This window comes from Megalobrama amblycephala, linkage group LG17, assembly GCF_018812025.1.
Source record: "Megalobrama amblycephala isolate DHTTF-2021 linkage group LG17, ASM1881202v1, whole genome shotgun sequence".
Classification (NCBI taxonomy): Eukaryota; Metazoa; Chordata; class Actinopteri; order Cypriniformes; family Xenocyprididae; genus Megalobrama; species Megalobrama amblycephala.
In genome coordinates this window covers 27,866,223-27,893,907 of record NC_063060.1, presented here as the reverse complement: position 1 = coordinate 27,893,907, position 27,685 = coordinate 27,866,223, and the positions used below count along the sequence as shown (strand labels likewise).

The 27,685-nt window shown below is 37.1% G+C and overlaps 1 protein-coding gene and 1 long non-coding RNA gene across 8 annotated transcripts in view; one reads left to right on the top strand and one right to left on the bottom strand.

Annotated features, from left to right (window-relative positions):
* The window catches only part of arhgef4 (Rho guanine nucleotide exchange factor (GEF) 4), a 97,405-nt gene that overhangs the window by 16,982 nt on the left and 52,738 nt on the right, over positions 1–27,685 (bottom strand). For 4 of the 7 annotated variants that reach the window (XM_048163043.1, XM_048163044.1, XM_048163046.1 and 1 more), the window contains 3 exons: positions 27,356–27,679; positions 26,799–26,928; positions 25,062–25,115 (listed from right to left, as the gene is read on the bottom strand). In XM_048163043.1, the coding sequence (XP_048019000.1) occupies positions 25,062–25,115; positions 26,799–26,928; positions 27,356–27,679 (508 nt within the window). Of the gene's footprint in view, positions 1–22,264; positions 22,778–25,061; positions 25,116–26,798; positions 26,929–27,355; positions 27,680–27,685 lie in introns of those variants that run through there. The other 3 variants (XM_048163047.1, XM_048163048.1, XM_048163049.1) reach the window with 3 other exon arrangements.
* LOC125250464 lies at positions 12,821–27,644 on the top strand. Its single transcript, XR_007180803.1, has 4 exons — positions 12,821–14,941; positions 26,820–26,934; positions 27,196–27,325; positions 27,506–27,644. It is a non-coding gene; the product is annotated as an uncharacterized LOC125250464 (long non-coding RNA).

The following is a 27,685-nucleotide window of genomic DNA, read 5'->3' as shown; positions in this document are numbered from 1 at the left end:
AGCCCTGTTCTAGGACCCTGATTTGACATTCATGTGAGTGTATATAATTTTAAACATTTGTCAGATGTTCTACTCATTACTTCAAGAGCAAAACTTTTTTTTTTATTAGAATGCAGATGTATATTTTAGATTTAGCATGTAACTGATCTCACAGTCAAGAGATGACAAGATTTAAATGTTTACCACAGGGAGCCTGAGATTACGCAACTGACTCCCCAGCCAGGAAATTTAATGACCTCTACTTGTATGGTCACACTTGATAAGAGGATTAATCCACTAATTAGCAGTTGGAATATTTGATTAGCTGCATCTCATTAACAGTTGGCTAATACATACTGAGAGAATGTGACACACACCACATTGATCAAGCTTGAAACATACTCTTGGTTCATTGATGAATACGATTTTTTAAACTGTAAAAAAACATAAAACTTCAAAATTAATTATAAGTGTTAACAATGAGATTATGTGGTTTTTATAATCAATTAACAATGCTTTTGTCATTTTTTACAAGATTTGTTTAACCAAAATTTTGGTTTTACCGAATGAAGATATTTTAGGCTGATATCTAGCTAGCTAGCTAGTTAGGTTGCTAGATAGCTAGCAAAAGGACAATTTTATATATAGTGCAAGTTATGAAATATTACAACATTTTACATGTTTTATAGCGGTTGTACCGAATGACCTGATGTTTCGGGACATGTGTATGAGCAAGTGAAAAAATATAAATTTTTCAAAAGAGAGTTAGTTACTTTGCTTCATGCCTATGTGGTCCTTTGCAGGTGTCTGAATGATGTCACATCCTGTCACATGATATTGACCTCATGTCTTGATCCAAAATGGTCCCTTTATATTGGTTACACCGAATGACATCAATGAAATAATTTTTTTCCAGACATTTTTCTCATAACAAAACAATGACTTCTACACATAATTTTAATACCATTTTGCACTATGTTGATATATAATGTTATAAAATCATGCCAGAATAAAAAATATATACATTTACTACATTTTAAGATATATTAATCACAAATGAAATGGCTATATTTGCCTTTGGATGGTTAAACCGAATGACCTTTTGACACTTCAAAATAGCTAAAATACCTTTATATGTAGCAAAATATAATTAAAACCTTTTGGATTCAATAAAAGAGATCTAGTTGTACTACCTTACATACTTTGGATGTAATATCTTTGTTTTTTATTATTATTAAGGCCTTTGAACCCCCGAAATAAAATGTGTAAAACAGAGCTATACACATTAAGCACTGATATTAGTAGAAACTAACCATATAATGATTAGAATAAGTTAGATCAGTACTATACACATTATTGTTGTTGCACAGGCATCACTATATTACTTTCATAAATTGACATTTAGCCTATGCATCAAATTAACATGTTGCGATAAAAATGCAACAAACGTTGCAATAAAAATCAGCTGTTTGTAATTGTTGTAAATTACTTTAATGGATTTGCAGAGTCATACATTTTAATCTTACAATCAGATGGACAATTTTTAATTTAACTTTTTAATTTTTCTGTGAGATGAACAATTAAAAATCAGATCACTGAGTATCTGAAATTAGTGCAGATTCTCTAGTAAAGTACAGATGTAATGTGTAAGCAGCGGCTCCACCATAACACAGAATAATGTACAGTGGGACATTTAAGATTATTTACAAGTCATTACCTTCCCAAATAACTGGAATGGAATTTAAAAATTATATTGATACAGTTTTTTTAAAGTAATAGTCTGCATTTAAATTGCATACATCAATTTTGACATTTGTCCTGTGTCCTTCAATTTTGATAGTGAATCACGCATTTATATGTATATGTCACTTCTGAAACTTTGTAGCGTCTAACTGCCCATCTGTCCTCTTCAAGTTGCATGAAAAACAGTACTTTTATTCATTTTATTTATGGACTATAGCTATATAGCACAGAAAGCACCAAAGACCGCTCCCCCCTTAGTATACTTTGATAGATGCGCAGACGCAACTGCGCGCGAGAGGCGGAAAGTGAAGTATACCCGGGGCTTTACAGTTACTAGAAAGCTGTCACTCATCTCAGTTTGCGATCTCACAACGTTACCTTAAAATCAATAAAGTTGTTTACATAATGCATAATGAATATCTTACTTACATCGTGTGTGTCTTTGTTTGTTAATGAGTGGATTCAGTGAGCAGGGTCGCGGACCCCCGGTTGAAGACCCTTGCTCTATTACATTAAACGTCCAAACCTGTGGCATGCACTGCACACTAGGGGGCCGTTCACACAGAACGCATTTTGCATTGTACTGCGCTGTTTTCCATTGTTTTTCTATGCAAGCATGCAATAAGATGGAAGTTTTTGACCGTTCCGCATGTCATGTATTTTGCAGTGTTTTGAGCATGATATGGTTGTTATAAATACACAGTGCTCAAGTTACATGTTCAAATACTGTACCTTTCTTTCTTTGTCATTCCACTACCAAGCATTTCACATTTTTTAACACAGAAACGCATTCTGAGTGAATGGCCCCTAAGGTGTTCATAAATAAACACACAAACATCTGACCTAGAAATCATTTGTCCCTTTTTAAATGCTTTATGGTCAAGCTAGATTTGTGTTTCTTTTATAGCATACCATAGCTTTAAGCTAAACCTGTACCATCCCAATCACAGTACATTCAAAAACATGCTGTTCAATCAATGTCAAAAGAAAAACAATAATGAAGAGCAACAGAAAAGTCTCATGCATGATGTAACTCATTAATAATAAAAAAAGAACTGTTTTGTTGCAGCTGCTGATTCACTTACAGTGTTTTAATGCTAAAAATCGCTTTAGAAAATGACCAAAGCACTTGTCATTATAACTGAAAACATGTAGCATCAAAACAAAGCTTTCTTAACAAATCAATAGTTTTAAGATTGTTAGCTGACACTTAAGGGAACCATAACAACAAGCTTGCAGCTAACTTTCACTTTTGAGCCAACAGTCTGACCAAAATGCTCCAGTGAAACTGTTGAGATGTTTATTGAATCCACAATGGTGCATTAATGTGCCCTTTCATGCATTTGGTGTTTTTAAAGCACTGGAAACACTCTGCTGCCAGAGCTGGCTGGCTTCTCCAAAGACAGGACTGCTATTATTTATTAGTGTGCAGTAAACCAGTGAGGAAGAGCAGACCTGGCTACTACAAGAATCTCTCTTCCTGTCTCATTCATAATGAATGGATGGGAGAGAATGGAGTTAGACTTAAATTTACACCTTCTGAAAGATCCATTGTTCTGGCGATGCATGGGGGGACTGTCCGTGAAATTGAGGTAAATGAGAATGCTGTTTTAAATCGTTAAGACGTAATTGAGAATGTAATCTGCATTGAAACTCTGGCGAGAGTGCCTTCAATTCAACTGCTGAAATGGATCCTTGGAGGAAAATGGCCCTAAAACACAGAAGATGTGTTGTCATTTACAAGAAAAGCTGTACGTGTGAAAATTCACCTGGTAATCCTGTCATGCTCTTCTATGTAGGTTAATTGTTGAGTCAGTGGATTGATTAGGGAGACGGACAAAAGAATGAAATCGTCCTGATTTGTTTATCGTCCGTTAAGTGTGGCTCAAAGCATACGAGACAGCACATGTCAGCAGAGTTCAGCATTTGCAGGGCCACATGGGCTGATGATATCAAATATAGTTCACTCAGAGCCTAGAGTCAGACAGTCACAGTGGGGTAACCCAAACAATCCTGTCTAGGACAGCCCCCGTAACTGAGTTCACGTGCAGCTGGGCTGTCTTCTTTGTAATGTTGCCTGATTTAAAGGAGGACAGGGTTTGGGGTTTGTTTTTGAGCTTTTTTGTGGCACAGATCTGAATGAGGTATTGGGTGGAGAATCAGTAAGGAGACTCAGACTGAGTCTGATGTACTGCATTAAAGGCAGGGTAGGTGATTTGCTTCAAAATCATTTTTTGTTATGGTGGTCTCTTCACATCCCGAGAGCAATCACTAATTTAAAAGGATAGTTCACCCAAAAATGAAAATTTTGTCATCAATTACTAACCCTCAAGTTGTTCCAAACCTGTATAAATTTCTTTGTTCTGATGTACACAAAGGAAGATATTTGGAAGAATGTTTGTAACCAAGCAGACCCCCTTGGTAGTCAATGGGAGTGAGATCTGCTTGGTTACAAACATTCTTCAACTTCAGGGTTAGTAATTGACGACAGAATTTTCATTTTTGGGTGAACTATCCCTTTAACTATTAATATGATCTGTGGAAGGCGTAGGACCATAAAATGTTCGTCCAATCAAAGACCTGATATTTTCTCTCTCTAATCCAGGGGTTCCCAAACACATTCCTGGAGCCTCTCCAACACTGCATGTTTTTCATGTCTAATAAATCAAACACACTTGATTCAGATCATCAGCTCATTAGTCGAGTAGGTGCGTCAGACAAAAGAGACATACAAAATGTGCAGTGTTGGTTGAGGCTCCAGGAATGTGTTTGGGAACCCCTGCTCTAATCGATTCGATTAGACCGCTGAGGCAGAGCAGCCTAAAAATGTAACTTTTACTTTTTGTCATACTAATGAGAAACAGAGCGGTGTGTAATAAAGTGCAGCAGAGCAGCATCAAGAATAGCACATATTGGGGTGGACAGTTTGGCTATTTCTAATTATTGGGTGGACTTGTCCCCCTCAATGTCTGGTGGTTATGGCCCTGATATACTGTATATATATATATATTCACTTATTTATATATTATTCATGATCTGCTGAGGGTAATTTAGGGAGTTGATCAAACAGGCAGGACTGTGAATGCGCATTGACCTGCTTCCTTATAAGTCCACATCCTCAGATAAAGTCACCCGACCGCACAAATTCACCTCTGAGCCATGCAGGCGAAGTCTTCCATTCAGCCTAATCCACGTGCACTTTAAAGATTAAGACCTAGTTCTAAAATGACACTAACTTCCATTATAACACTCATCAAAAACTACAAAGTACATTAGTAAGCACAGAACATTGAAGAACAAAGACAAATGACTGAAAGAAGATAAAAACATAGTTCCTTCACCTTAGAAAGAGGTCACGTCATCATTTTATAAAATGGAATTTTAATTAACAATTTCATTCTTCCCTGGCTTTCCTTTCAGTCAAATTTTGAAAGGGAGCAAGTTTATGTGCATACGCATGTTATTTAACTTCCTGAATAAGTTGGACCCGAGTTTGAGTTGCTTTCACATTCACACGAATTGAGCCACAGTGCAACCAAACTCAGTCCACCTCCTTCGGGTAGTTTCAGGTTTGGTCCCCCAGTGTGCTCCCTATTTGATACGATTTCTATTTGAAAATGCTGTTCTATTCATCATAGAATCCTGAAATATTATAATGATTTCTGAAGGATCATGTGACACTGAAGGCTGCTGAAAATTCAGCTTTGTAATCACAGTATTAAATTACACTTTAAAATATAATAAAAACAGTTAACAGTTAAATTGTAATATTTCATAATATTTTACTATTTACTAATATTTCAAATAACCATATATATATATATATATATATACAGTCCAAAAGTTTGGAACCACTAAGATTTTTAATGTTTTTAAAAGAAGTTTCGTCTGCTCACCAAGGCTACATTTATTTAATTAAAAATACAGTAAAAAACAGTAATATTGTGAAATATTATTACAATTTAAAATAACTGTGTACTATTTAAATATATTTGACAAAGTAATTTATTCCTGTGATGCAAAGCTGAATTTTCAGCATCGTTACTCCAGTCTTCAGTGTCACATGATCCTTCAGAAATCATTCTAATGTGCTGATTTGCTGCTCAGTAAACATTTATGATTATTTTCAATGTTGAAAACAGTTGTGTACTTTTTTTTTCAGGATTCCTTGATGAATAGAAAGTTCAAAAGAACAGCATTTATCTGAAATACAAAGCTTCTGTAGCATTATACACTACCGTTCAAAAGTTTGGGGTCAGTAAGAATTTTTATTTTTATTTTTTTGAAAAGAAATTAAAGAAATGAATACTTTTATTCAGCAAGGATGCATTAAATCAATCAAAAGTGGCAGTAAAGACATGTATAATGTTACAAAAGATTAGATTTCAGATAAACACTGTTCTTTTGAACTTTCTATTCATCAAATAATCCTGAAAAAAAAATATTGTACACAAATATTTTGTACAATTGTACACATTAAATGTTTCTTGAGCAGCAGATCATCATATTAGAATGATTTCTGAAGGATCATGTGACACTGAAGACTGGAGTAATGATGCTGAAAATTCAGCTTTGCCATCACAGGAATAAATTACTTTGTGAAATATATTCAAATAGAAAACAGTTATTTTAAATTGTAATAATATTTCACAATATTACTGTTTTTTACTGTATTTTTAATTAAATAAATGTAGCCTTGGTGAGCAGACGAAACTTCTTTTAAAAACATTAAAAATCTTAGTGGTTCCAAACTTTTGGACTGTACTGTATATATATTTATCTATCAAATAAATGCAGCCTTGGCTAGCATAAGAGACTTCTTCAAAAACATAAAACCAATACTTACCAACCCTAAACTTTCATTTTTTTTTTTTAAATTATCGTATTTCCTTCAGTCACACATACTTTTATAAAAGTTTATTAATTATACAATATAAGCAGACAAGTGAGGGATCATTCAAGTTTTTCTATCTGTAACTGGGGTTTTGCTCTTATGATAATGCTACGTTCACACTGTGAGTCCAAATCCGATTATTTGTGAATCCAATTGGAATCTGATCTAAAATTATTGACTGTCCACATTGTGTATCACAGCTGTTCAGATCAGATTTGTTTGTTCCATGCTGCTCTTTTGTTTTCTGGAATATTTGCATTTGTTTCTATGGCAATGACACTGCGTTGGTAAGATATATGCCAAAAAACAACAGCAACAACAACCGCAACATGGAGGGGTTTGCAATGCAATACAGATTTTGTCTTATTTACAACATGACAATGTATCAATGAGGCAGCGGCTGAAACGTAGGAGGCTGGAATGCATGGATTTATTCCATGCTTGTCGTTTTCTGCTTGTCCAGCACTTTGCAACAACACAACCTTGTTTCTGCAGCGATTATCAGCATGTTTCCCTAAACCAACATCTGATGTTTTACATGGCATGAGAAAGTCATAAACCATGCAAAATCCGATCAAATTGGTCAAACTGAAATGGATTTCAATAAATGCCATTTGAACAGGATTTCAAACCACATATGAATGCAGCTTGAAACTGATTTGTAAAAATCTCATTTCATGAGATTGTTTGCTGTTCACACTTGCTAAATCAAATCCGGATCTGGACTGAAAGTCTGAACAAGGCTTAAAAGCAGTAGATGTGGAGTTGTGGTCTCATGGCCTTCGCTTGTGCCCATTCGTGAATTCCAACAATACCGCAGGGTGTCCCATTAATGATTTTATGGGTTAAATGGATGCTCAGGAGTGCCCCCTTTGTGGCCAGGGTGCGAAGTCCACATCGGGACTTCACAACGGACAGTTTATGTGGCATTACATCATCAAAATGTTTATTCAGAGGAGGACAACGAAGGGCTGACTGTATGATTTGGCACAGGGCCAATGTATAATGTACCTAAAGTGATTTTAAATTTCACCCAAAATATATAATTCTGTCATCTTTTACTCACGCTCATGTCGTCCCAAACCTGTATGACTCATATTTCATTAAATTAAATAAAGCTGAAATTAAATAAAATATAAGCATTAGATGAAAAACATAAGAAATGTTGCCATGGCAAGTAACTGAAATAAAATAAAATATAATAAAATGTTTAAGTATTAAAAGCACTAAAATTAAAATGAAATAAAACAAGACATTTTTATCAACAAAATATCAGCTTTTGTGAGAAAGTCATACAGGTTTGGAACCGTATAGGCCCTGCAAACCTTGACCATTAACACAGGCCCAATATATTTTAGTCCGTATTCATCGCACACTCTTCCTAAAAGAGATCTATCAATGCACCACCATGTCTTTTTTTTTTTTTTTCATGCGAGTGCAACAAAGTTCACAAAGCAGGTGAACTGAGTGTAATATACTTTAAAGAGATGGTTTAGAAGCTGGCTTTGAGTGGCACAGGGATCAATGCAGATATAAGCCCAAAGGGCCCTTCCAGAAAAAACTCATCAGCTCATGTTCACATGACTGACTCTGTTTTAACACTCCAACAGTGTCCTACATTTACTTTGAACAACAGACAACATAAAATCAATAAGATAAGTGCTCTATTTCCTTGTCATTACAAATTGTCTTTGTTTTTTAACCATTGAAAAGTAAATCAGCAGGTTTTATGACAGCAGAATATTTAAAACAACTGTTAAGGTACATCAGCTTTGATAAACCATACGCGTAGGTGAAACAAATGTGTGATGCACAAAGCTCCACCTGTATAACAGCAACATGTGTCTGATTCAAATTCAGATCAGAGCTCTGAGCAGCAAAACGTCCCAGAGCTGTCAAAGCCTGCCTGGAGTAATGATGCTGTGTTTAAGTAAACCGAACACATTACCACTGCATTACAATGAGAAATACTCACAAACCACTGATCTTACTACCCACATATTGTTGGAATCAGAGCTGCAGGACCTGAGGCAAATCATAGAGTCCATTAGCACATGTAGCCTACTTTCATGAGATGGCTTTAATGAGCGTTTCTCTGAACACTAGCGGCTCATGGATAATCCTTAAATCAAAATAAAACACAGGTCAGCTGCACCAACAAGGATGAAAAAAAAAGTAGCTAAGCAAGCACTGAATATGCCTAATTTTCAAACATATTTGCTGATATTTGCACATAACACAATATGAGACAAGCATTAGCAGATGTGCTGTGAGACCAGAGCCAGATCTGCATCTCAGTGGAGAGATAAAACGTCAACAAACCTGCATTCATCACATACAAAACGTGTAAATATCATGGTATATGAATTTGGATACTCATTGATTTCCAGCTATACTTCAGCAGGTGCAAATATTTTTATTTTTTATCGTTAAATCTATAAAATAGAAAATATAATAGATTAGAACAACTTATTATAATCTCCTGATCGGTCTTATGATTTTATGCAGTTCCTTCAAAGACTATAGAATAACACAAGACGCGTCACTCATATTGTTTTGAATGGGAGAAAGTGCAATGCGCAATATGGAGGAATAATTCCCGCCATTGAAATATAGGTTCCTATAGAAACAGTCAGACAAGTGCCTCCGAAATGAGACACGAGACACACACTTAGGACTGCACATGCGCATTAGCTTGATCCAGCCTGAAAAAATACTGTTTTTTTGTCATGATTCGAGGGTTTAGAAACAAAATTTATGAGACAGTTGTTGTCAAATTTCATTGGTGATTTCAAATATAAAATTTAATACATTTATTCAGCAAGAATGCATTATCAAAATTCATCAAAAGTGACAGTAAAGACATTTTCTGAAGAAAATGAAAAGAAAAGATTTTCTGTTTCAAATAAATGCTGTCCTTTTGAACTTTCTATTCAACAAAGAATCCTAAAAAAAAAAAAAATGTATCATAGTTTCCACAAAAATATTAAGCAGCACAACTGTTTTCAACATTGATGATAAGAAATATTTCTTAAAGATTTAGTTCACCCAAAAGTGAAAATTCTGTCATTAATTAATCACCCTCATGTCATTCCACACCTGTAAGACCTTCATTCATCTTCAGAACACAAATTAAGATATTTTTCATAAAATCCGTTGGCTCAGTGAGTCCTGCATTGCCAGCAAGAAAATTTCAATGCCCTTTGACCTGCTTTCAATGCCCAGAAAGCTACTAAAGACATATTTAAAACAGTTCATGTGACTACAGTGGTTCAGCATATCTTAATTTATGTTCCAAAGATGAACGAAGGTCTTACAGGTGTGGAACGACATGAGGGTGAGTAATTAATGACAGAATTTTCATTTTTGGGTGAACATTATGGTAATGATGGGTTATGATGATAAATGAATGAATGAATGAAAGAAAGAACAGCTTAAACTTATGTTTGTACTAAAAGGCTATATATAAATGGGAAAAAAAATAAAGGTAGCTAATCAGCTAGCTATAGATAAGCACTCATAATGAAGAGATGTGCTAAGAGTTTCTGACTTAAAGAAAGATAGCGTGTGAGTCACAGATAAGATCCTCACTGGGAAACATTTAGCCCAGTAGAGTCTGACATTCCCTGTGTATCAGAGAAGAGACAGCCGGCCCTGTGAGGAATCTCCACGTAACGTCCAGTCAAAGAGAATTACATTCACTCTACACTGAAGTCTTCAGACGAATATGTGTCTGCAGTGGACCTGACATTCAAAATAAGAGCCTGGTACCATCACTGTTTAGTTTATCTTATTAGTTGATTTTGGAAATATAACTAATTGGACGAGGCACTTATGAAGCCATATATAAAATGGTTTATATACATACACACCTGTGAGCACACATCACTTGAATTACATATGAAATTACATGTTATATACACTACAGTTCAAAAGTTAGATTTTAGTAAGGATTTAGGTAAAGATTTTGTAAGGAACATTAAATTGATCAAAAGTGACATTAGAAAATCTTACCAACCCCAACCGTTTTAGTGTATTGTGTGTAAAACAGTGTAAACAATGTTCCAATGAATGTTTCTCTTATCCTGCATCAGACACAATACACATGCTTACACTTAATTTGGTTTGTATAAAATAAAAAACAGTACGAGGTAGCTAGAAATTAAGCTCGGAGCAGCTTAGAACAAATTTCCTGAGAGGAAGCCGCTGTCAGGTCCCATGCTATAGAAAGGAGCGGCCTGTGCCTTGCACAGCTCAGCCGGGCGGTCCCGCTGGTGCCTGTCTGAGAGCAGACTTGAAGAACTGATAAACTGTACTCACTACAAACAGGCGCACGTCGTTTCCTGACAAATTAAAGCTGCATGATATTCCTCACTTTAAGCTGAAAAAGTCTGTGGCAAGATTACTGACGTCCACTTAAGCTGCCAGGACAGATGATGGACTCCAGGCAGAGTGACGACGGTTAAGGAATTCTGGGTAAAGTGTTGCTCAGGCAGTAAACAGAGGGCTGAGGTGAACATGGAGGGCAAAAAGCCTTCATCTGGTTTCCTTCTTCTCCTCACTGTTTAGTATACAAAGAAACAAGTTCAAGGCTGGCTAATTGATTAACTGCTAATTTGTATGATATTCTCTACTATTCTGTGCCCTTATTATGAGGGGAAATCTGCAATGTGTTCAATTTAAATCCTTTCTTCAACAGAAAATATGTCAACTAAAGTAACTAAAGTGTTAATTGTGAAAACAATTAAATTTAAAGGCACACTATGTAAATTTTTGCCACTAGAGGTCACCTATTCAAAACAAAGTCATAGCGTGATGATGCCGAGATTAAACGCGGAATCTTGGGAGTTGTATTCTTCACCTCACGGCCGGTGGAAAAGAATCGGGATGGGACTCGGGCAGAAATCATGTTCGTGGATGAGATTATTAACGTTACCGTAGTATGAAGCAGAGAGGGGCCGAATGATGTTGGAGCTGAACGAGGCCGCTGGAGCGATTGTTAATGAGAGACAAGAGCGACACACGCCTCTAGAGCAGTGGAAGTTTTATTATGCCATGGTCACCGCTTCCGCTTCTTCCAGTCAAGCGTATGTGGGGTAAAGCAGCGCTGTTTATCATATTAGATACATTTAAGTGCGTTGAAAATTATGTTATAACGTTACTCTGAGAGTTCACTCGGCGGCTGCTTTGAGACACTTGTTGCACACTGCAGTAAGCTAGATCAATATTAGAATCTCATATTAATAAATGCTGAATGGCTTGTGTTGATAAATGGCATGCAATTAAAATTAAAACATATTGTATGATGGAGAAAATGCTGTTTTACTGTTACTAAAAATAAATCTGATTCTGCATCTGATTATGCTATGTTAGCCACTTGACAAAATAGTGTTTTTCTCTGAGGCATGGTAAAAACATGCAGTCGTGGAAAATCAAGAAAACGAGATTCAAACAATAAGAGCTATATAACAATAATTAGTTTTCTGTCTATAAATGTAACTAAACAGTTGTTCCCTTGTCTGATAAAACATGTAATATATTAAAGCGTCTTTGGTGTTTCTACGAAGTAAAACCGGAAATCGAGGGTAACGCAGGTATGATGTCATTGATAGACATTGAATGAACATGTCCTGGTTAAAATTGCTTATTTCTCTGGATTTAAACATTCTTGGAAATATCTGGGATAATGTAAGTAAACAAGTCAACAAAATATATAACATTGTTCTAGTGGTTATTGGATATTTTAATCCAAAAATCTTACATATTGTGCTTTTCATAATGTTAAAAAGTAAGAACATGGTTTATATATGGCTACATATGCAATAAGCAAGATTTAATTAAATATGTAAGATTGGTTTAGATAAAATTTTATTGGTAACAGGAAATATCAATTTAACCAAATTTGTCAAAAAGCAAACTTTGTCAATGTTTACACAAGCACATAGATGACCACATATTGACTGTTAAACTTTATTGGTTACTAAAACTATTATCAAATTAGCCAACATAATATGCAAACTTTTAAACTCGTCCTTCATGAAACCATATATTCAGTGGAACCGTAGGGCCTTCACAATGTCAAGGCTTCATTCTTGTTCTTGCCCTTTTGCAAAACACTAGCCCTCTTTTGACTCTGTGTGATTGCTGGCAGACTGATGTTAATGCCACACAAGTCTGGAACAGTAATCTGTATAGACTGCAGATTATTACTAACCCTGAAAACAGGATCAAAGTTTATTAAATGACCCAAACAGAGGGAGGAGTGTTTGCAATCTCTCCATGAACTCAGAAAATGGAAAAATGCCACAATGATTTCACAGCAGTGATAATGTCTCCCTCTATGCAGTGGCTATGAAGGATGGAATTAGGGTGGGAACATGACATCCTGACCGCACTGAAATTGAGGGTGAATCTGCTGCTCCAAAACAGCTACAGTTTTCAGAATCGATATCATTATAATAATATAGAATATAGGCATAAAAAGTTGCATTTGAGCTGTCAGGTTCAACAAAGTGTGATCTGTTTGAGAAGCAAGCTGAGGCGTTCACACAATGGTGGGAATTCCTCTGGTCGGTGCTGCAGTGCACTGGGGCCGTGTGGACCTCAGTTTATTGTTGCTGTGGATGTACGATTACACTGCAGTGCCATTTCACCCACAGACCGAGCAAAATACCTCAAACAGAGCAGCAACTCAGTCACAGTGGATACTGCAAACAAACACTGTATATAGTAACAGTGATGACACAAAGCTGATATGTAGCAGGTACAGCCTGATGCCATAGAAAAACTCTTTTATATTCCACAAAGATCCCCAAAAATATGGTTTTCCATTTTGGTTTTTAGAAAACCATTAAAGTCATCCATAAAAAAAACAATGAAAAACCATACAGCCAACTGAAGAACTGTAAAATGATTATAGATGGGTTTTTTTTTTTCGATACTGAACCTGAAATGCTGCAAAGAACCATCAAAGAACCTTAAATTTTAAGTAAATGTAAATGGTAAAAACTTGTAGAGACATGGTTCTCATTTGAATATCTATTTAGAGACTTAACACTCACAACAGGTCTTGTCAAACACAGTCTGTTTCTTCACATCTTTTCTGCATAGCAGAAACCAGAATAAGACACTGAGGTACATGGGGAAAGCAGGGCTGTACAGTTGTGGTTAATGTAAAAAGGTGTGAATGAAACACCATCTGTTTTATTGCTGTCAGTTGTGATAATGCCTGAGGGGCTGCAAACCCCCCGTTCCGTCTACATGTTAACCGGATTAGCAGAGCAATTGTTGGATTATGAAAAGCAAAGGCGTAGCTTAGTGTAATTCATTTGGCTGAATTAACCATTAAATGGCATTTCTTGTTGAGGAATAATCATTTATGAAGATTAAGCAACGAGTGTTCATTTAGAAACTTCAAACTCGTTCTCTATCACTTGACCCGACTCACACTGGGCGGTCACAAGACTCCGCAATCGAGACAAAATACCCCCCAGGGAAAATACGGACACACATCTGCTCCTCTTCCAGCATGGAAACTCAAGACTTTAATGAAAGTGTTTTTGAGAAGAACTGAGACTTTCTATTTATGTCTCCGAGACAAGTGAGAAGTGGTAGTGCATTTCGCACAAATGAAAGCAGAAGAGACGAGGCTTTGCAGAAGCATGCTAGTTGATGGGTGGCGGTGGTGACACATCCTGTGAGACTGTTTCCACTGTCTTCTGCCTTTTCTATATACCACATCTGCACTATCAGGCGTCCTTTACACATATAAACACAAGAAGATGGATGAAAAGGTGTCAGGGTGCATGCATTGACATTACAGAAGGGAAATAAGAAAGCTGTGACACATATGGTCATTTATGGTACAGACACTTCCGTTCAAAGGTTTGGGGTCAGTATAAGAAGTCTCTCATGCTCACCACGAGGCTATGTTTAGTTGATCAAAAATACACACACAAAAAAAATATTGTTTTTTGATGGTGTTCACTTTATTTAAAGGGGTGATATAATGCCATTTTTACAAGATGTAAAATATGTTAAGTTTTAGCTCAAAATACCCCACTCTTTAAGGATGAGCAAAAACGCTCAATTTTTGTGTGTGTCCCTTTAAATGCAAATGAGCTGCTACCCCGCAGAGGGCGGGGTTTCAAAAGCTCGTGTTAGCACATAGTGTTAGCACATAGTGTTAGCAGCGCCGATTACCTCACGAAGACTGAAAATGTCAGAAACTGTTCAGCCTTTTATGTTCAAACTGAAGTCAGACAATGGTGGAGAGACTCAAGAAGAACTGACAACATGTAGAATGCAACAGGACACTTCTGAATGGTTAGTTGCTTAATTTATGTAGCTGATGTGGAATATCTTAAAGTAATTGATTAGCATATTCTGTCATGATAATCTATAAATCGCTCTTGTTGGAACTGTTGTAAGATCCTACAGAGCCGGAGAATTTGTGTTACGGACTGTATACATGGGTTTCAAAGACGTCACTTCCGCTATGCCCGCCGCCATATTTGGGACCAGTCACACAGCTGCGCGCCCTGTTTAAGTCCATGGTGCACCGCAGCTACAACTACCAAAGGAAGGCCAACAAAACGCTCTCAGAAGGTTCACAACAAGTTTACAATATATCTGGGATATGTTGTGCTGTTAGCCGTTTCAACAGTCGTCAGAACTACAAATTTATTTGATTTATTTGAAAATATTGTGAATTCTAGTTGCTGTGTTTCGGCGTGTTGTTACAGGATGAACAAATTCACGATACCAGCTGACTACATTACTTAGTTCAAGTACATGCGTGCATGATTTTGTGCAAATATAAGTTGTAATTTTATGTATATCTTGTATAAATATATATGAATTACCATATATAGGATGTGTCCCGTTGAGTTAATTAACCTTCTAGCAAAGCGCTTCAGTTTACGGGTGTTCATTCAGCGCGTGCAGCTCAAATAATACTGTTATCAAAATGAGATGATTTGAGAAAAAAAATCTGTTATTGTTCATGATCCTTATTATTAATCAAACTATGTGTTGATGAAAATAATACTAGAACAATATAAGAGCTAGTTATTAAAAAATAATGCATTCATTTTCTAAAAGAAATATTAAAGTTTTAATATTACTGTGTAGTAACGTTAAACATTTTAATGACTTAATCATTGCTGTTTGAGCTGCGCACGCTGAAGCTGAAGAGAATAAAAAACCCATAAACTGAAAGTTAATTAACTCAGCGGAACACGTCCTATATAAAATAATTCAGATATTAATACAAAATAAAAATATTACAACTAGTATTTGCACAAAATCACGCACAGATGAACTTGAAGTAACGTCATTGAAACTTCGAAACACAGCAAATAAGCCCAAATATTTCACAACGTTATTTTACAAGTATATACGATTAGAATATCATGTATAAGAAGAAGACAGTCCCAATCATATTAAAGTTTTGTCTTACTTTTTGAGCGCTCGCGCTGAAGCTATAGATGATCATCAGCTCTGTGGGTTATTTACCTCAACGAAACACATCCTTTATGAGAATAATCAGATATTTATACTTAATAAAAATTAATAAGTTTTATCTGTACAAAATGACGCGAATGCACAAGTGAAGTTTGAACAAGTTATGTAATCAATGTAATCAAACTCAGTAGACGCGCTCTTACCACAACAACACGCTGAAACAACAACACAGAGAATTCACAACATTTTATTACAATAGTGTTCTCGTTATAATGTTATGTAAATGACAGTCCCAGCAGTTATTAATGTTGTGCATTGCTGTTTGGCTGCCAGTGGTGTGGTCCCTTCTGAATGAAGCCAATAATTCTGCCGATTTAACTACTTTGGGATCAGTTCTGACGACTGTTGAAACGGCTAACAGCACCACATATCCAAGATATATTATAAACTTGTTGTGAACCTTCTGAGAGCGTTTTGTTGGCCTTCCTCTGGTAGTTGTAGCTGCTGTCACCATAGACTTTAACAGGGCGCGCAGCTGTGACCGGTCACAAATATGGCGGCGATAGAATACAGTGACGTCACATGAAACCCATGTATTGCAATAACATGGCCTCACTCCTTTGTTGCGTGGTTAGTGATGTCACCAACCAGAAAGAAGCTCGTTGTAGTCCCAACCAGCCGTTTGTTGTAGTCCTCAAACAGAGAATTCTTTAAAAGAAAATATCTCCCTTTGCACTGAACTTTGTGCGTCATAACTTTGCAGATGTTGTTTACGCTCAAACAGCAACATTACACACTAACTAAAGTTAAAAAAGTGAATTCAAAATCAATCACCCCCACTATTTATTTTGATTTAACGCTATTGTACCAGGGGCCTGTACCATGAAGCTGGATTAGCTGGCTAGCCAGGTAAGTTTCAGATTAGTTTGTGCCAATCCTGGGTTTTAGGTACCATGAAAGTGACTTGGCTTTTAGCGGTGTTCATCGCCATAGTAACTTACGCTCCATGGCTAACCTGCTCCGGGGCAGGTTATGTTCTAGGTTAGAGATCTCAAACTGAAATTGGACCAATCAGACGTAAGCTAAGTGACACTGACACACCCAACACAATAAAGTCCATCCCTCAGTTTCTCTTCCTCCAAATTAAATGTCACAATATAGTAAAAACAAATATTTAATGATAAAATTGTCTGGTTTTAATGATAATTACTTAGAATTATTTTATGATTTATATATGATTTGTATAATTATCTATATTTTTATTAATCCATTACATGCACACAAGTTTAGTTTAACAGTTGTTAGTAAGCATTTAGTTTCAATGAATATTAATATATATATAGATCTTATGTAATATAAATAAGTAAATATACTCTTTAAATATGACTACATGTGAACTTGTATATTTGAGTCTCTATTGCTATATATGATCAACTATATAAACTAACTTCACAACTTTCACTTGCACTGATAGAGAAAGATCATTTCTTTTATTTGTCCTCTTTCACAGACAAGTATTTTCCATTAGTGTAAATGCGTTTAAATTCTTCATTTTCAGCAAAAGAGTTTTGAATCACGCTGGCTCTCTCGCGAGAAGTGAATCACAGTTTATCTCTGTTGCAAGGCATGTGATTGGCTGTTTGGCACTGATGTCACAGATTCATGTGCACGCGCTCCACAAACTCAGGATCAAAGCCTGAGTTGACAGAGAAAGTTGATGATCAGCATCATGGTACCAACAAAGCCAGATAGGAGTGGTTTGGTTTTGTCAACTCGAAACTAATCCTATAACCCTGAGTTTGTTCAACTACCATCATGGTACAGGCCCCAGGTTTCTGATTCAAATGTGATTGCTTCATGGTAAATTGACTTCAAACAGTTACTCTTGATGTTTTCATTTTGAAATAACATGTTTCAATCAAGTAACCCAATCAAACAGGACTTTCACCTCCCATCATGCTTTGCAAAGGGGCTGAACTGGGAGAGTAAATGTTGAAATAAAGTGTTATTTTATGCATTTTTTAGCAAGATGGAGAGACTTGTTAATGTTTAATGCTCTATTATGTTGGTATTTAAAAGTTTCTGTTATGTTAGTGTTTTGGGGGTTACCACTCTCCTACCAGCAGAGAACCTGCTAACAACAATATAACTGCTTTAATAATAAAGTCACCACTATGGTAGTGTTCTGGGTGAAACCAGTATCGCTTTTGGACTGCCAACACCAAACATTGTATGTGTAAAGAAAGGTTATATTTAGTTTATGTAAATCACAGGACTAAACAGGAAGCATTATTTGAATGTCAATTTAAATGAAAACCGTTTAAGTTAAACTAAAACCATTCATTCGGGTTAAATGAACATCATTGATTCTAGTTAGTTGTACATGGTTGATTCTATTTGGTTTTACTTGTTTCAGTCACAGTGAACCACTGTCCATGATTGAATCATGTTCAGCCAAAGAGCTATTTTTTCAGTGTACTGTGATATCAAAGCTGAATTTTCAGCATATTTTCTCCAGTCCTCAGTGTATCATTATGTGACGTCATTTATTACTCACCCTCATGCCGTTCTACACCCGTAAGACCTTCGGTAATCTTCGGAACACAAATTAAGATATTTTAGTTGAAATCCGATGGCTCCGTGAGGCCTCCATAGGGAGCAATGACACTTCCTCTCTCAAGATCCATAAAGGTAATAAAAACATATTTAAATCGGTTCATGTGAGTACAGTGGTTCAATATTAATATTATAAAGCAACGAGAATATTTTGTGTGTGCCAAAAAAAACTAAATAACGACTTATTTAGTGATGGCCGATTTCAAAACACTGCTTCAGGAAGCATCGGAGCAAAAATGAATCAGTGTATCGAATCATGATTCAGATCGCGTGTCTTTGGCTCTCCGAACAGCAGATTCGATACACTGATTCATTTATGATCCGATACTTCCTGAAGCAGTGTTTTGAAATCGGCCATCACTAAATAAGTCATTATTTTGGGGGGTTTTTTGGCACACCAAAAATATTCTCGTCGCTTTATAATATTAATATTGAACCACTGTATTCACATTAACTTATTTAGATGTGTTTTTAGTACATTCATGGATCTTGAGAGAGGAAATGTCATTGCTCCCTATGGAGGCCTCACGGAGCCATCTGATTTCAACTAAAATATCTTAATTTGCGTTCCGAAGATTAACGAAGGTCTTACGGGTGTGGAACGGCATGAAGGTAAGTAATAAATGCCAAAAATTCATTTTTGGGTGAACTAACACTTTAAACTTACAAATGAATGAATGTCTTTGCATTAGATACAAACTATTAAACAAACAAACATAGTTTTTTTTCCCCTCAAAAGTTTTGATTGAAAATAGACATTCATTTATTTTTAAAAATTACTAAATACCTTTTGAGGTCACTATATTATAACAAAAATATACAAAATAATAATAATAATATGAATACAATTTTGGTAACAATTTAATAACACCTTTTTTAACTACACATTGTAATATGAACAAACCAAAGGCTCAAGTTTGGTTAACATAGCTATGTTATGCCCTGCTGGTAAATTTCATAACTGCACCACCAGCGAAGAGTCGCATTCTCTATTGAATAGACGTCCCTTTTTTCCTGGGACATTCCCGTATTTCAGCTCTATTCTTAGTGTCCTGATTTATTATGATTATAAAAATCCTTTTTTGTCCCATATTTCTTCTTTCCTAAATTGTCTTTGCTAGGCAATCATATAAAAGCGAGTAGCAGTCTTCTGTCAAGCGAGAATGACCTATCAAAGGTAGCCAATCTCATCATACTATATATTTGGAGAACAAAATTATCATCCAAACACAATTCGTTATCAATTTACCTGCAGTTAGTGAAGGTGGGATATTAGAGAGCAAGGAGGAGATTAAGTCAGATGCAAAGATGTCAAAGAAGCATGTGTGTACAATTAACAAGGATCTTCAAAAAGAGTTTATCAAGTTATTATGTGCAGTAAGCTGTGCAAAAAATAACTCAATGTGGAATCACAGTGAATGACACACCAGAAGCGCTCTCTTAAGCCGTGCACACACTTAACGATTGTAACGGTCGATTATGAATGTAAATTGATACTTATGACTGATCGCACTCAAACGCGTCCAGTCAGAGCCAGTTGCGTTCAGTCTGCGATTGCAGTCGGTGTTCAAATTCCATGTGTGAGTATATAAATCGGCTCTAGTCGAAGGAAACAATCGGTATGTGTGTTCAGTTCATTCTTAGAATGTTTCAGCTAATCGTTAGGTGTGTCCCCGGCTTTAGACAGCGTGCGATCCTGCATTAATTTCTCTTTGCGCCTGAATGGTCAAATACACGCCTGTCCATCCCGTCCCGTATTCCACAATGAGAAATCTGGTCACCCTACTATTGACAGGCATTCAAAAGTGTAATTCTGCTGAAATATTTGTTTTCACAAGCATTTAAATTGCAAATATTTCACATTATTGTAGACGTTTACTGGTAGAATTTTTTGGAGAGCTCTTAAAAGTGCGAAATGGACGTCACACTAACAGCTAAGCAGGTGCCATTGAGATGAATGGAAATGGTAATGGGTAGCTTTCTCCAGGTAATAGAGTACATACTACAGACCTCACAGTCAGTAATTACACTAAAAACCAGTTCTTGATGCCCAACACTAGGGTAGGCAGTCTCTCAGTTTAGTGAATGGATGGTTACAACTTTTGAGTTCTGTGGGTCCAGTCTGGCTTAAACCCAAACCATTTTTGTGTGTCTAGGGATGCAAAGCCTTGGGATTTGTGTGTAAACAAACTCTCATCAACCATTTCTAATGTTCAAACTTGTGAACGTTTCAGTTCGGAGCATTTCTCACGTGTCGCTCCAGTTTTTTTTTGTTCCTCCAACTGTTCTGCGATCAGCTTCGGACAGCGTATGAGTGCTATAATGAGGTCAGCGGACCGTGACGAGGTGACAGCGCTGTTTGAAATGTCTGTAGCTATTGCCCCCGGCTCACAGTGCACCATTTATTTCCCTCCATCACAGGAAAAGTCACATCCCATCTCTCTTAGAACAAAGCAGAAAATGAGAAAAACATCCAAATTGCAGCTGACGTGGGTAGCGGTGGCCGTTTGAGACATCGGTGCTACCTTGGCTGACGGTCATTGGCTTGTCTGTCACCATGCCAACCCTGAGAGAACATAATGAGACCAAAATACTGCTCAAACTGCCATCTCATCTCATTTCACATCACTCGTCTTACTATACGGCCACTGGCACACGGAAGTATAAGATAATGCCAGCACAGAAAGAGAGAGTTGCTCTATTCTTAGAAAGGAAACCTGAAGAATTTGTGTTAATCGATATATCAGCTCTGTTCACTGAGGCAAAAGGGGCAGTGTTGGTTTCCCCTCAAATATTTTTAACACAGCCTGTGCGTTTTCATGTTATACTAGGATACTAGGCTACATATTCAAGCATTTTTACACGAATGCTGATGTGACATGATACTGCCACAACTGAGGTGTGGAAAAGCTCAAAGCATGCTAATTTTGCACATTAATATCCTGCAAGGGAATATGTGCAACTGCTGAATGCAGGTAACGCTGTCACTTCAGTCTTAAGCAATCCATCTATATCTAGAATATACATTGGCTCACTTGACAAAGCCTTCCACAATATTACCACTTAACCAATTACGAGCCAGCAGGAACATAGATCAATAGATGACATCCGTGACAGTAATGCAATAACCTAAGCAGGATGCAGACGAAAAGAGAGTGGCATCTTCATTCAACAGTAAGGCATCATCTTTAATCTCGATTTCCACATCGCCACTAGCAAATTTCTAACTCATGATTCTTCTATACATATAGCATGCAAGCAGATTAGTCAGTAAGCAACTCCTGTTGCTTTGACTCGCTAAATGCAGGAACAGCAGCTACGCCATGTGTTTACATTTGCATAGACACAGTGGCTCTTTCAGCTACCTCCTTTTGCCCATCAAGGGCTTAAGACAATGCCATTATATTGACCGAAAGACTGCAATACAATGAACAAGAGCCGTCACAAAAACCTCACAGAGGCAGAATGTCACCCGCTGCATGAGCGTCAACTGACGTCAAGCTCAAAACGTCCAGCAAAACACACACTACTTATGACATCGGAGGTCCAAAGGTGAGAGAGTCTTACCGTTGGTGGAGTGAAGGCTCTCCAGACTCCAGTAATGGGACATGACCCCTCGCACTGCTCTAACCCCTCCGGCCAGTCCCAGAGCGGGGCTACAGCCTGAGTCAGAGCCAGGTGACTGCTCTGAGCTGCCACCACTGCAGCCACCTCCTGCCAGCGGGACGCCCACCTCACCGGCACTGTGCTGGGTGCGCATGTGGACGCACAGCGAGAGGAAGAAGGGTGGCGTCGCTTCGGCAGGTGTCGGGTCCAAAGCGCGTCTCAGAGCCTCGAGTATACGGCGTAGCTTCAGCCCTCTGCTGTCATTCCTCACTCGCTCTCCTGCTCTTTTACTTTCACTCTTGGATGCACAGTCTCAAAGAGCTCACGGCTCAACACAGACGCCCAGACACACAATCAGTCTTCTCTCTCTCGCGCACACGCATACAGTCACAGGCTGGCATCACCGGGGATCCTCTAAGGGGAGGAGGACTCATACGACTCACATGACTCAATGCGAAACGCCTGGTTTGGCACTGAAACAAACCGCCTTCCTCCTCCCCTGCAGTCCCCCCCTTGAGCCCCCCTCCTCCACTGTTAAAGCCAAGCTGTTAGTAAACCAAAAGACAGCGCCTGGAGAGAGCACTAGCGATGTCGAGAGTTGCAAACACCTTCTAAGAATTTAACCCATAATTAGCTGACATCACACTAATGACAAGCCCAAAAATGTACGCAATTTATCACAAACAAAGAGTGCTTGCGCAGAACGCTGATCTGATACAAAAAGACATGATTTCCACAGAAATGCTCTGAATCTCTGGAAACTATGAATAGAAAGGAATGTGGTTTGTGAGGCCATTCTCATCAGACTCAAACTTAAGAATCTTGACATGGGTGAACCTTTGCAGCTGCGCTAACACTTTACATAACATGGGAGCTGGATGCAGAACTAAGATAAAACTCAGGGGAACATTCCTCACATTCCTGTACATGACAGATCTGACCTGCCACTGGTTTAGATCAGGGGTTTTCACACTAGTGTCTGGGGACACCCAAGGGGCCACAAAGGGGTCCATGGAACAAGGGGGTCCATGGAAAAGTACAAAAGTTCAGAAAAACAGTGTTAAAAAAAAAAAAAAAAAAAAAAAAGCTAATAGAAGCATTAAAGTAAATAAATAAATATTATATATGAAATAAAAATTATACAGAAAGAGACATACATTGTGTGTGTGTATTAAATTATATTATATTATATACACACGTATATATACACACACACACATATACATATACACATATATATATATATATATATATATATATATATATACACACACACATATACACACTATATATACAGTCAAACCAAAAATTATTCAGACATTTTTGATATTTTTTTACTAGTGGGTGCAGGACACTATGATTCATTTATGTAAGTGAGGATAGCAAAATAAAGTAAACTGACATATACTCAAAAATTCTTTATACAGTGGACTACCAGTAAAATTGATTTAAAAAAAAATGGAACCAAAAATTATTCTGACACTTCGACCTGACCATGTTTTTCTTAAGTGTTATCTGACATTATGATCATTTTTTTCTGACACAGTTTAACTCTGAGATCTTGTCATATTTTATTACCATTTTTTTTTAAACTATAGTGAATAAACTGTATTAATGAATGAAATGTTCAAAGTGTCTGAATAGATTTTGGTTTGACTGTATATATATATATATATATATATATATATATATATATATATATGAAAAAGCGTGAAAATTGTGTAAAAAATATAATTATAATAATAATACTTATAAATTTGACATCAAAACCCCTGGTTTACATAACACAAACTTAAAAATTTGACTATTAGCCAACAAACTACAAATGGTCATATTAGTACTGATAAAAATGCACAAGACAATATGTTAGAGTCCCCCTGTAGTCAATAACTGAATACCTAATACTTACCTTTGATCACCAAAATGACATTATTAATGACATATTATTTCCTGTGAAAAAAATTCCTTCATGCCTTAAAATAGCTTGAATGTAACTCCACACCTTAGCTTCAGTTAGTATATGCAGATCTATGAATATGCTAATTAGCCCCACCTCCACTCACTCGCACGAGTTCAGAGATCCACTCGGTCAACTTACTGAGGTAAACGCTGCACAATGGTATCGCTTTTTACAACGTCGGACACATAACGGTAATTAATATGATTAGCTTTTTGCTTGACTATGTTATCAAACAGCTAATAATGTGTTGCTAATGTTACACAAAACATGTTCCCATTCGCCATCTCAGAGATAGACAGCTGCCTTCTGAAAATCAGCATCCTTACAAACGATTTGAACAACTTGAAATATACATCATACACCCGCTATATTGCTAAATCTACCCGATTTTTCATATCAACAGAAGAATATACCGGGATAACCTGGCTTCTCTTGACACTGCTTCAGAGCGGTAATAGTTAATGATATGCTAAAGCCCGCAGGCACGATGACGTGATTGGTTACAAGGTAGTTTGTGACATAAGAAACACCAGCAATTTCAAACCACATTTTTGAAATTGTCTTTAGGTCACAGCAGATTTAAAGAGAAAATACTGTGCAATGGTGTTGAATTTGCACATGGTTTGTATTAAAGTATATTAAAACTCCACATAGACATATAAACAACAAAAACTTGATTTTCACCACAGGGAAACTTTAAAACTAACAGTCATAAATGCAAACAGGTCAAACAAACAGGTTTGAATGTCCCTTTAATGATTACAGGCTCATATTGTGTTTCAGAAGGAGTAAACTCACCTAGAGGAGTGACCTGTCCATGTGCCTCTTGTGCTGGTGTGCTGAGATTCGATTCTGTGGAGAGCAGCATGGATCGGTGTTAGTTTCTCTCATGAAGTGCTCCTGAACTCAAAATACAAACTAAGACTCAAGTTCTATATTTGCATAACCGCAATAGGAATGCTGCATTGACTTTTCATGCAGTGTACGGAAAGGTCGTAGAGTGGGCATGATGTCAGCAAGGGGCAAAATGAGGTCATTGTGTGTTTCTCCTCATAGGAATCCATACTGCATAAGGCAAGGCATTTACAGAGGCCTTGCAAAACTCACAGAGCATGTCATGGCAATAAGACATCAATAGTGGGAGGAATATTTTACATAAATAAAACAGAACAAGAGTAAAAAAGATCAAGAAGTCTCAGTTCAGACAGCGATTCAGAGAGAAACGCACACTTAAATGTATAACTGGATCAAATTTAGTCAGAGTTTTATGTTGATCATAGAAACATAATGCTTGCAACAGCAAGCATACAAAACAGCCAACTCAAGGTCAGCCAAAGTCTGTTTAATAGTAGCTTACAATCAAAGGCTACACTTCAACTCGATTTCCTAAATCAAAGTCTCCTTTTAAAAGTGTGCATATGTGAGTGTCTGTAAGGGTGGGGGTTATAAGCCATGCCAGGTCTACCTCTATGCTCAGAGAGCGAGAGAGAGTGAGTGAGAGAAGGCCTGACGCCAGTGAGTGGGTGAGAAATAATCAGCAGGATTGTTTGGCAGAAAGGGAGAGGATCAGCACTGGGGGCCTCTGAGCTCCACACTCCATGCATTACCACACAAAGATAGCCTCTGTGCTCCTGCTACGTGCACACACGACTGAATAAAGCTTCTTCTTAAGAAATTGCATGTTGTAGGTGGAATTCATGGATGTATTGTTTGTTTGTGGCTGCAGCTGTGCAAAAAACTGTCTCAGGTTTATGTCCAGGTATCTCAATCCAGCTGGGACATGTTTGATGATGAAAGACAATAAATTTACATCAAAGACATCTGTGAGTCTCTGGGCTCCCATTGTCACAAACAGAACTATAAATAACTCACAGAGGGTTATCAAAGGTTGCAGAATGAAGGAAACCATTGCCCCCTGGAGGGCACTAAAGTACACTCAGACTTAAAGGGTTAGTTCAGCCAAAAATGACATTTCAGACTTAATTAAGTACTCACTCTCATGTCGTTCCTAACCTGTAAGACCTTCATTCATCTTCAGAACAAATTAACATATTTTTGATGAAATCCGAGAGGTTTTTTTTATCCACCATAGAAAGCAACGAAATTACCACATTCAAGGTCCAGAGAAGTAGTGAAGACATCGTAAAATAGTCAACTTGACTACAGTGGTTCAACCTTAATTTTATGAAGCGACGAGAATACTTTTAGGTTGAACCACTGTAGTCGCACTGACTATTTTAACGATGTCTTCACTACTTCTCTGGACCTTGAATGTGGTCATTTCATTGCTTTCTATGGGAGATTAAAAAAAAAACCTCTCGGATTTAATCAAAAATATCTTAATTTGTGTTCCAAAGACGAACAAAGGTCTTGTGGGTTTGGAATGACATAAGGGCGAGTAATTAATGACAAAAATATTACATTTTTGGGTGAACTAACCCTTTAAAGGCAAGATTTAAGAAGTCAATATACTTTGTCTCATAATAAAAGGTTGTGGTGCAATGTATAGCAGGTTTAAATGTCAATAATTCCTACCTGAAACCAACACACGATTAGGCCAGCCCAAAAAGTCCAGTCCAACGGGTGTGCTCTGGGAGAAGAAGTGGTCTTTGAGAGGAACAGAGGGGAATTGCTCCGGAGAAGTGAGAGAGAGTCTAGCGCGCAACTATGGGTGAGATAGAAACATACCCATTATTAAAAAAACAAAAAAACACTTATTATTAATTAATTAATAAATAAATACAATATATATTTATATATATTACATTAAAAGTACTGAGAAAAACAATGTAATAATAATAATAATAACACATGCCCATGATAAAAAAAAGTCCTGCTTTGTCTTTGTCTTTTTTTTTTTTTTTTTTAAATGACTCAAATTAGTCTAAGCTCATTTGAGATTTCTGACAAACATCGATTTTTGTGTATTCAGGCAAAACACAAGAAACGGAAGAGAAGTCGGAAATCCTAAAGAAACTACAAGGGTGTGATTCCAGGAGTACAATACAAGAAGAAAGCAGAACAGGAGAAGAAAAGATGCAGCGGGAGATGCTAATGGCCAGGTGGATCTCCAATTTTGACGATTTCCTTACTTTCTCGTGCTTCTCAGAAGTTGGTGTGCTAAGCTGGCGCAAACTTTGCTGCATGCTAAGCTTCTTTTTACGGATGTTCTCCACGTCAGTCAACGTTTCATAGGAGCATGAGCGTAGATGTGCTTCAGTCGTATTGTTCTTCCTTTCCAGGTCAAGCGCCACCTCTCTGATTCCCTGAAGAGACATGGTCCAACTGTAGAGGTCTGAGATGGGTCTGGGTGCAGCCGGACCCTGCTCTCTGGACTTCACCCGAAGCACACATGAATTTCCTTGTTGTCTTCTCTCTGGTGACTGGATGGCTGGCTCAGTACTGCGCTGTACATGCTTTGA